The sequence below is a fragment of the Prosopis cineraria genome, unplaced genomic scaffold (assembly GCF_029017545.1).
Source record: "Prosopis cineraria cultivar Desert tree isolate PC_DT_omini unplaced genomic scaffold, ASM2901754v1 PC11, whole genome shotgun sequence".
In the NCBI taxonomy this organism is placed as follows: Eukaryota; Viridiplantae; Streptophyta; class Magnoliopsida; order Fabales; family Fabaceae; genus Prosopis; species Prosopis cineraria.
The window spans coordinates 31,793,164-31,804,013 of NW_026555342.1; the positions used below are offsets into that span (position 1 = coordinate 31,793,164).

At 33.9% G+C, this 10,850-nt stretch overlaps 2 protein-coding genes across 2 annotated transcripts; one reads left to right on the top strand and one right to left on the bottom strand.

Moving 5' to 3' along the window:
* Positions 1-1,860: 1,860 nt before the first annotated feature.
* On the bottom strand, positions 1,861-5,881 carry LOC129285776 (G-type lectin S-receptor-like serine/threonine-protein kinase At1g11330). Its single transcript, XM_054921651.1, has 7 exons — positions 5,708-5,881; positions 4,810-5,574; positions 3,326-3,528; positions 3,039-3,249; positions 2,683-2,920; positions 2,444-2,591; positions 1,861-2,333 (listed from the first exon to the last, which is right to left on the bottom strand). The coding sequence occupies exons 1-7, from the start codon at positions 5,781-5,783 to the stop codon at positions 2,028-2,030; spliced, it is 1,947 nt and encodes a 648-aa protein (XP_054777626.1). The 5' UTR covers positions 5,784-5,881; the 3' UTR covers positions 1,861-2,027.
* Positions 5,882-7,086: 1,205 nt separating this feature from the next.
* LOC129286470 (uncharacterized) lies at positions 7,087-9,685 on the top strand. Its single transcript, XM_054922430.1, has 4 exons — positions 7,087-7,126; positions 8,353-8,398; positions 8,486-8,680; positions 8,860-9,685. Exons 1-4 carry the CDS (start codon positions 7,087-7,089, stop codon positions 9,683-9,685), a joined length of 1,107 nt encoding a protein of 368 aa, XP_054778405.1.
* Positions 9,686-10,850: the final 1,165 nt, after the last annotated feature.

Below are 10,850 nucleotides of genomic sequence, written 5' to 3' on the forward strand. Positions count from 1 at the left end.
CCAAGTTCCATTTCTTTAATAAAATCAATATAAATTTTAATATAGCTTGTTGGACTAAATTTTAGCTTGGTTCAACAGCCTCTTCTCCACACATATGTGTGTGGAACGCCTTACAAATCAAATAAGAAAATTAATGTCAATCTCAACGAAAACCCAATTCCCGTCTCCTCAACACTCACAGTAAATAAAAATGAGACAACGATGACCACAGCCATTAAATGTACACAGTATTGATGAACTGAGGTATTGCAATTTCAACATCTTAAACATACACACATACACGAACAAACAAGAAGGAGAAAGCATGGTAACTCGTCACCTCAAACAGCAACGACAGGAGCAAAGAAAGAACAGGGAAGAGAGACGCTAGCCGGACGAACAAGGAGAAGGAAGAAGATGATGATCCTCACGCATGTATATTACGATAGACACACGCACCACACTGGCAATTGGAAATGGAAGAGGAATATTTGGTTTGAAGCTTCTGGATGAGCTCCCTCTTACTGTCTCAGCTAAATTTCCCACCACACCTCAGGACGACAAAACAGAGGAAGAGTAAGAAGGAGAAAAGGTTGGCCATGCAAGCTGAACGAGGAAGGGTCTGTTGCAACCAAAGCAACAAGAAAGAAAAACCAACTGCACAGAAGAACGAAAGGTTGACTGACTAAATCACAGCTAGCATCAGCGAGAAGTTGGCAACGTAAAACAGGGGAGAGGAAGGAAGAGTAAGCCTAACAAACCAGCACCTTGATTGATCTCCTTGTGACATCAAACTCATGGCAGCTTGAACTCTATGCCAACAGCCAACTAGGAACGAAGAAGGAAAGAAGAAGACAACAGTGAACAAGGGAAGGAGGAGAGGGAAACCGACAGCACAAAGGAAGAGAAACTCACAGCAGTGCTCCTATGGCAGCGCACCAGTAAAGGAAAAAAATCCAGCCGCACCTTCAATGGTCAGAGATCGAAAGGATGAAGGAAGAGGAAGGCAGTTTCGCGAGCTCTCGGAGGTTCCAAAATGCAGAGGGAAGAGAAAATCTGATGGTGCGGATTTTTCTTTGAGCTCTGCTTCCCATTCATTGTTTCTGTATTTATATATATATATATATATATATTAAGGGCAAATTAAGAATTTTACTATCGGCTGAAGTGAAAATAAATTTCCTAATTCGAACCGAGCATCAAACAATAAAGTTTTCACTATGTGTGTATGCTTTTCTTGCTATATTTAGTCCAAAACAAAATAAAAACAAACCAAAACATTTAAAATCCCTCATTATAAAATTTAAATTTTTACTTAAGATTTTAGGTCTATACAATAATAGTAATATAATTAAAGAATTATGAAAAAATTAAATTGCCAAACAAAAATTAAAAGGAATGAAAAAAAATCTGATATATTAAAGTTTAATGAGAACATCTAATTTTTAATAATAATTACACACCAAAATTACATACCAAAATTTTTAATTTTAATAATAATAATTTTTTTAGATCATTACACCAATATTATCTCAAATGAGAACTAAACAGAATATAAAATGTTATGCTATCTAGATTAAAATTATAAAAACTATTTATTCACTGAATTGCATACCTATCTTTTTTATAAATTATGTAAATTAAATTTGTAATTTTATCAAAAAATCTCATGCCCCTAACTTTTTTATCGTGAGTCACACATTTTTCATCCATTATTTTAATTCTAATTGACATACCCACCTTTTTCACGTCCCTAACCCCACTTTCTCCCAACTTCTTTAAGGAAATGATTTGTATTTATATATTTTTATTCATAAAGAACATTTACTCCATGTTAGAGAGAAGTGTTGGACAAAACCATATATAGCATGAATGCATGATTTCATATCAAATCCTTATCCAAAATCAATAATCAAAAAACAAAAGCCTAGAGGACACTCGTGAAAGACAAAAACTATTTATTGAACTACAGTTCTAGTTACTTCATACACAATCATGAATAACCTTGAAACTCTATACTTTTAGTGATAGATGTGTGATGAAGCTATCTATCTGCCATGTATCTCACTAACACTGAGTCCATTGTTGGATAATATTTCATTTTCTTCTATAGGCACATCATTCGCTTTACTCTGCCATTGGATGAATGCAGGTTTCCTTGGAGGAAGTAGATTAACAATATCACTATTCAGCATAGAAATTACGATGCTCATGCTTGGCCTCTCACTTGCAAGGTCTTGTACACATAAAAGCCCAATCTGTATGCACCGCAACATATCATTCTCTAGGCTTGGATTAGATATTTCAGGATCAATTAACAATGCAGTGTTCTTTTCATTCCATAATTTCCAAGCCTAATAACATTAACAAAAAATCATAATTATTAGCTAATCAGGAATTGAGTTGGCAATAAAAATAAAATGCAATTAGGTAACTTGGAAGTCAATGAATAGTAGAGACTTACAAGTCCTAAAAGGCTCAAATGCTCACTGTTATAAAAGCTAGAGTTTCTTCTTCCACTAATAATCTCTAGAAGCAATACTCCAAAACTAAATACATCTAATTTCTCTGAAAATAATCCTTCCATTGCATATTCTGGAGACATATAACCGCTGCATAATTGATTATGAAACAATTAATTAATATTGTTAGATCCCATTAACTTCTCAATATGCTAATGTTCGATAGAGAAGGAAAACTTATTAGGTTCCAACAACTCTTTTTGTATTAGCATGATCTTCATTTTCTTTAAAAATTCTAGCCATACCAAAATCTGATATTTTTGGAATTAGGTTCTCATTGAGCAAGATATTACTTGCCTTTAGATCCCTATGTATAATTTTTAGTCTAGAATCCCTATGAAGGTAAAGTATTCCACGAGCTAGTCCTTCAATTATGAGAAAACGCTTCTCCCAATCAAGCTGATGACGATTTGATGGATCTACAATGACAAAAGGGAGGGTTATATATGTAATAGTTTGACAATAGCGTAAAGAAGCTCCAAAACTTAATGCATTCAGCTAGGAAAAACTATAAAAGAGGGGGTCATAAGAGCTAACCAAAGATGAATACATCCAAACTTTTATTTGGCATATATTCATAGATCAACATCTTTTCTTCTCCATCAACACAACAACCTAAAAGTTTTACAAGATTACGATGTTGAAGCTTGGAAATGACAACCATCTCATTCATAAATTCTTCTCGTCCCTGTCCAGATGCTCTAGATAGTCTTTTCACTGCTATGTCTTGGCCATCTTGTAGTGTTCCCTTAAAGAAATTTCCATGAAACAATAGTTATACACAGTGAATTCAAAATTAATTAAGATTTCATGAATGAGCATACCTTATACACTGGACCAAAACCACCTTGTCCAAGTTTATTGGACAAGTGAAAGTTGTTTGTTGCAATTGCAACCTTCTTGAAATCATAAACATTCAACTCCGGGAATTTAACTTGTGAAAAATCTCCAATAGTGTCACTTTTCTTTTCTACATACACTCCAAGCCATTTTAATAACAAGAAGCATATGGTCGTCCATATTCTCGCTAATTCACATATCAGAAATAAGTGTACTCAGAGAAAGAATAATTCAGAAAGGCGCAAAGAAGATAGAAAGAAACAAGGAATGCGGTAAATTGGGCATGTTCATTCATTTTACTTTATAAGAGTTTATATAGAATAAAATGAGATATCCTAATAAACACCAAATAAATCTATACAATAATTACAATAAATGTGATTGGTCAACCTAAACGGAATAATTAAACAATTACGGTCAATTGGAAATCATAATCAAATTGCATTACATTGCCCCTCAAACTCAAGATCCTTTGAATTTGTACCAACTTATATTTCTTGAGCTAAAAAATACATTAATTGGTTGGCAGTGACAACCATAGCAAGAATAAACATCAACCCTTTGAATGAAGTGAATTCCATATGCATGAATCACAAAGCAACACTAAACAAAAGCTAACAATTTTCAAAGGTGATGTTAGCAAAAAACTTAGGAGTGATTCTTATGGATGAATCACTAAGAAGAAAACTCATGATGATTCTTAAAGGAATGAATCTCTAAGTGAAAAACTTGAGAGTAATTTTCATTGGGTGATGAATTCATGAGTGATTCATGGAGAAATGAATCACTAACTATAATAGACTTAAAAGTGATTCTAAAAATGAATCACTAAGCAAAAATTCAAGAGTGATTCTCGACAAATGAATCACTAAGTAAGAAACTTGAAGTAATTCATAGAGGTTGAATCACTAAGTAAGAAACTCATGAGTGATTTCATATAAATGAATCACTAAGAGAAAACAAAATTGAAATTATCGTCAAAGAAGTGAATTACTACGTGAAATAGTCATATCAAGAGGAACAGATCAAAATATTAAAAGCAAAAGGGGGAAGGGCTAGAGCATTGCTAAACAAAGATCTCGCCAAATCTCTAGCTCGGACAAACTATCAAATCTTGAATAATCTCACTCAGATACCAGGAAAGAATAAACACACTCAGGAAAAGAATACTGCAGAAAGGCACGTACACTAAGAAAAATTAAAGAAACAAGTGATAAATTGTGCCATGTTTATGTATTTATCATACAAGGGTTTAGCAACCTAGATAAGAGAAGAAAATTGAAAATCATGCATAAATCAATCATAATTAGATCACATTTGACAATAACAATGTAACGTACGTATTCAAAATTATGAAGACAAAGATATAAAGTGCTCCATGTGAAATGCTAAAACACGAACTACTGAACAAAATTCTACCATACGACTGCATTTGAAATTGTTGAGAAGAGATTAAAGGGAATTGCACCTGACTGTTTTGCTATCCATTTTCGGAAGAAGTATGCAAAAGTGCCATTAATAATGATAGCTCCTATAATTACAGTAACGAAAATGATCCATATCAGATATCTCTTGTCTGGGTCGGGGGATGGACGACAAAAGCTGATGCTATAAGTTGATGCCAGACATGCCAATGTTCTTCCCTTGTCATTATTCGCATAAATTTGAGCATGTGGGCAAGCACTCTCGAATATCTTTGAGTAAGGGGATGACATAGAACAGTGCTGTGGTGGATTAATTACCTTGCAAGCATTATCGCATCCCAGCACTTGTCCACTAATTGCTTTCGCTCGCCTGAGCTCTACAGGGCACGTAATGTTTAAATCTTCCAGACATCCTGTGCTCATGCAGTTTCTGACTTGAGGAATAACCATCATAGGCAAGTTGTATCCGTCTTTTAAGCTCACATAATACGTATCAAGCTCTCCGGCTTGGCCTAAACTGAACTCTACCGTCGTCACAGGCTGTGTGCCGTTCTTGCCTTCGCATTCCAGCTTCCCCGAGCCACAATCACCGGTGACGCAGTTGAAGGATCCAGTGGAGTTTTGCGAGCATTGTGTTCGGCCCCAGAAGCTGCCACTCCACAAAGTGGGCGCAGAGATGGTCCTAGACTCACCCTTATGAAGAATGAAACCAGTGGGGTAAAGATCAGAACCACCGCCATGTGAAACAATGGCCGGCCATACTGTGTAGTTGCAGTTGTTAACTATTGTGAATTTTGTTGAAGATACTCCTGCATGCAAAATCTCAAGATACATCAGACCAAATTAGTGTTAAACAATTAATCGACCAAACTAATTAAAACACAATCCCTCCCCCCCACAACCCAAAAAAATTTTAGACATGATTTTTCATTTATGATTTACCTGATATAGATAGGTGAAATGTTGATAAAAACAAAAACAATAGAGTTAGCTGATGATGATCCATGTTTATGATCATAAAATCTGTATGATCATAACAAAGAACAAATTTGTAAGGCTTCAGAATCTTCTCATTTTTTGTGTTATGAGATTCGAGATCGATGCCCGTGGAATGAACGAATGATATTTTTAAGTGAGACTTTTTCTTTTTTTTTCATGGTTCACATATCCCCAGAGATATAAAGGCCGAGTGACCCAGTCAATGTTGGACTTGTCTACTCTTGAGTTGCCAATTTTGACATTGTGTCACTTCTTTCGCTTTCCTAGCATTCACCGTGTTTGTGACCAGATAGTTTTATCAAAGATTCTTACCTTTTAAAACTCAATTATTTGATGTTCAGAATCATGTTATAAAAGCTTTCGATTAAAAAAAAAAAATCATATCATAAAAGGTTGCTAGTAATTTTTTTTTTTTTTAGTGGTAACTGAAAAGCATTGAAAGACAATCTAAAAACGCAAAACAGGTCCAACAGCAAACAGCAACAAAAAAAAAAAGAAAAAGAAAAAAAAAGTTGCTAGTATTATATATAAAAAAATGGTTATAATATCGTATTATTTTCAACGAGTCAAGGGTGGTAATAGTAACACGTTTATTTCTTTTTGGCCAATTAGTATAAAGCGTATAAATTAAAGTCTATAGATCCAAATTATCCTTTTTCATATTCATAAAGCATGTTAATTGAGTTTTTATGGTAAATTGCCTCCTTTACATCATTAAATGTTTGTGAGAATAAGCACGTTGTTAACAAGAAATTTTTGAATGGGTCTGGTGCATCATGTATGTCATCCATACTCTATTAAATAAAAACATGACATGTCATACGATGATACATAAGATTTTACTTAATTAAACTGATGCCATATGTCTTGTTTTTATTAGATAGATTAGTATAGATGGCATGATGTGCCATGCTCATACAAGAAATTTTTTTCATTATTAAAATATGTATATTTAATATAAACAAAATTGGAAGTCTATTAAATTTTCAAAGAAGATATGAATTTTCAAGATTTTATTGATTTCAACAAAACTTGTTGAAAATAATTTATAAATAAGAATAAATGGATGCATGATGGTGGTAGGATATTTGAATTTTTATTTAAACATTTTCTTTTAAATATAAACTCTTTTTCAGAACATCTTTTCCATATGAAAGGCTCCACCCTCCGAAAATTTCTAAACCCATCATGTATTTCAAGAAAAAAATTTTTGTCTACTCTATTTAAACGACATAAGGTATTTGTTGAAATATTGATGGGAAGATTCGAGGTTGTTGATGTTAGACTTTTCTCTTTTGGGTCACATCTTACGAGGTCCAATAATGGAATTTTCTCAAGCAGTTATCGGAAGTACTCTTCAAGGTAACTTGTTTTTCAAATTTTCATCCCACGAGCACCAAGGTTCAATTTTGATTAGGTATGAAAAATGAACAAGTCAAGTCAACAATGGGCAAATATCTGTGCTTGTAATAGGGGAATTCAGCTTGAGTCAAGAATCAAAATTTTTTTAGGCCTTGGCCTAAGCCTATCATAAGCCTAGCCTGATTTTAAGTTGTTTTAAGTAAGGGTGTTGATAAGGTATAGTGCCAGAAATAAGAGTTAGGAAAATGACAATCAAGTCTCAAAGGACTAATCTTATACCAGCTAAATTCCATGTAATTGTAAAAGGCCAATCAAGTCCCATGCTGTTTTTTCACAAATCAGAGTTACAAAAGAAATGATGAAAATGCCCCTATGATTAAATATAACATGTACACTAATCAGCTCCAACATTTCCCTCCCGATTTGTCTCTTTCCTGCCATTAATGAGAGTTACATGTAAGTGGTAGAGCTGCACGTTGAAAAAATTCCCATTCCTAAAATAGAATTGTGCTTGAAAGAGGTGGAGTTGCCTTAATTATTGACTCAAGGAAGCTTAAGGAGTTGTACTGGTGCCTTTAGACAGGTTTTTTTTTTTTTTGCAAATCCCTGCTTCTGAACAAAAAAGTTTACTCCATGAAGGTTTGATTTCTTGCAAAATGGATCTCGTAAGGAAAAAGATGAAACAGCTTTTTGCAACTGACATGAAAGATTTTTTTTATTTCATGTTTTTAAAGATTTGGCACGAAGATTCGACATTTTGCAACTGAAAGTGTAAGAAATTATCATTGAGTGTCCATATTTTAATATGGAACGCTGTCACTGTTTCACTGATGCAAAAATCACTTATGTCAAAAGTAACTTATTTCTAAGTGATATATTATTATATTTTATTTTGTTTATTGTAGATCGATATTATTGGATACGATGGAAAGTAGTTGTTTAAAGAAAATTTTTTGTTATTTTCATTTTGGAGGAGATATTGTAAAAGATATACATGGGACAATGCATTATGATGGGGGAGTTGTAATGAAGAATGATTAGAGAAGGAATGTCTCTTGAAGGACTTGTTAGATTGATTTCATCATGCTTGAATTGCGATTTAAATGGAATAGAGTTGAAGTACACAGTAAAGTTTGATTGCAATGCTCTTTTAGACCTTAAAGATGATGAAGGGATAAATTAATTAATGAAATTGAATGATACTTTTGCTCATGTCTACATCATAGGGAAGATACAACAAAGTATAGAGGCAATAAGAGATTTAATTGATGGGTAAGTTTTTTTAATAGTTGCATGATTAACATTATGTTAATATGAGCATGAATGATAGTAATAAACATGATTTGAATGGAAATGTAGAGCAAGATATTCAGCTGAGAATTCACATGTTACACAAGATCTTGAAGTTCTACCATGTGCAATACAAAGTATCCCAACACCAATTCCTGAGCTAAATGCAACAAAGTGGAAGGATTTACTAGTAGGACTTAGGCAAATTTTTGTGAGTGCTGATGATTGTAGACAAGCAATCTACAAGTATAGTATTGCACACAGGTTTGAATATAAATTTATGAAGAACAACACAAATAAAATAATTTTAGTTTACAAGGCAAAAAGATGTCAATGGAAGATAACAGCATATTCATTAAGGAAGTTAATGCCCTTACTTTATGTAACAACTTTCAAGAATGAGCACTTACATTTTGCCCAAGAAGACCTTGAAGTTTCTTCAGTACAAGGTACACACTGACTTCGTCTATAATTGATGACGTAGTAAGGTCTAATGTGGAAAAAAAACCCAATGAAATAAAAGCTGACATATATAAAGACTATAGCATAAGTCTAACTTGTCGTCAAGCTTTAAGAGCGAAAGAGAGGGCATTGGTGGAAATAAACGGGCTTCCTGACCAATCATATATGCTTGTTCCTCAGTTGTGTAATAGACTAATAGAGACTGATGTTGATACTGTAGCAAAATGGGTGGCTTCTAATAATAAGAGATTTGAATGTTTATTTATTGCATATAGTTGTTCCATTAAAGGATTCTTGCTTGGGGTTAGGCCTATTTTATATGTGGATGAATGTTTCCTCAGTGGTCCTTATCGAGGCACCTTACTGGCAACTTCAATATACAATGCCGATAATGAGTTGTTTTCATTAGCTTTTGCAATAGTTGGGAGTGAAACTCATAATGATTGGACTTGGTTTCTACAAAATATTAAAGATATCCTTGGTTCGCTGCAGGTAACTATTGTTTCTGATAGAAATAATGCTATTATTGGTGTTGTTAGAGCCATATTTGGTGGCGATAGACATGTATTTTGCTATCGACATGTCAAGGAGAATTTTAGCTCTAAGTTTAAAAAAGTTTATAGGGGAATGGGAAGGAACAACAAGGAAGAGGTACTAAAATTGCTTGATCACATTGCCTATGCAAGGCATGAGCATGAATTTTGTATAGCTATAGGAAATTTGAGGATGTTCTCTCCACAATTAGCAAGATGGGTTGAAAATCAAGGTGATGTTGATCGCTGGGCACTATCATTGTTCCCATTTTAAAGATGGGATAAGATAACAACCAACTTGTCCGAATCATTCAATGCATGGATTATTGAGGAGAGGAGGCATAATATATGTGTTCTTATAAATGAGCATAGGGATAAGTTGAGCAAGAAATTTTTTACAAGTAAAGCAGCCATGAGTAAGTAGAAATGCATAGTTGGTCCCAATGTTGAAGCAAAGTTGAAGGAAAATATTTTCAGGGCAGAAGTTATGATAGTTCAGCTGCATGGCTCACATATTGTATTGGCTCGGACACCATGTGGAGATGTATGTGTGAATATGATACTAAGGAAATGCACATGTAAAGTTTGGCAAATGTTTGGCATTCCTTGCCCACATGCTTGTGCAGCCATTAAAGAAATGCATGGTAATGTGTATAACTATGTCGAGGAATGTTGTCTTCATAGCTCACAAGAGAAAATATACAGTGATACTATGCATCCTGTTGAGACCCATGACATGCTAAAGCCAAATGCATTGACAGTGTCTGAGCTTATGAACTAAACCTTTTTACTGCCTCCTAAAATGACTCGACCAGCTGGCAAACCTCGTCGTGTGAGGATCGAGTTTCAACATCAACAAAAGAAGGTTTATCATTGTTCTCACTGCCATTAAGCAGGTCATATGTGGAAGAGGTGTAGAAATCCAAATCCAAGTTGATGTTACTATAAATGGGTTACCACATGAACTTGGATTTGGGTAAAATACACATATGGGTCGTTTTAGAGGTTTTTTTTGGCATATAGCAACCCCTTTTCTGTAAATCCAAGTTGATGTTTCTATAACATGAGATTAGATCAACTTGGATTTGGTTGACATATATAGGTTTATGTAGATATATATTGGTAGTATTAGGAGTTTTTTTTGGTACATAGCAACCCTTTATTTGTAAATCTAAATTCATGCTTTTATGTATGTGGACAGCTGATATGTGCAGATGCATTAGATGAATTAATACATGTTTCTTATGTGTATAGTTCATATCTTTTATGATCACTAAAAGTGTGTCGTCTTAAAATTTCGAATAAAGGTATGAAATTATTTGTGAGGAAGTTGTAAAATTTGGTATGTCAGTTGTAAATTACTGAAGCCATGTCAAAAATTAATTTGGAAGTTTGCAAGTTCAAGAATTAAATAGTTTGTCGATCCAAAATTTTGAGTA

What these genes read in the sequence shown, in the direction of transcription:
- LOC129286470 (XM_054922430.1), top strand. Translation starts at nt 7,087, where the DNA reads ATGGAATTTTCTCAAGCAGTTATCGGAAGTACTCTTCAAG. An exon ending in TATCGGAAGTACTCTTCAAG is followed by an intron (nt 7,127 to 8,352) that starts GTAACTTGTTTT and finishes TCTACATCATAG; the next exon opens with GGAAGATACAACAAAGTATA. An exon ending in AAGTATAGTATTGCACACAG is followed by an intron (nt 8,681 to 8,859) that starts GTTTGAATATAA and finishes AAGTTTCTTCAG; the next exon opens with TACAAGGTACACACTGACTT.
- LOC129285776 (XM_054921651.1), bottom strand. Translation starts at nt 5,783, where the DNA reads ATGATCATAAACATGGATCATCATCAGCTAACTCTATTGTTTTTGTTT. An exon ending in GTTTTGGTCCAGTGTATAAG is followed by an intron (nt 3,250 to 3,325) that starts GTATGCTCATTC and finishes AATTTCTTTAAG; the next exon opens with GGAACACTACAAGATGGCCA. An exon ending in AAAAGAGTTGTTGGAACCTA is followed by an intron (nt 2,592 to 2,682) that starts ATAAGTTTTCCT and finishes TCAATTATGCAG; the next exon opens with CGGTTATATGTCTCCAGAAT.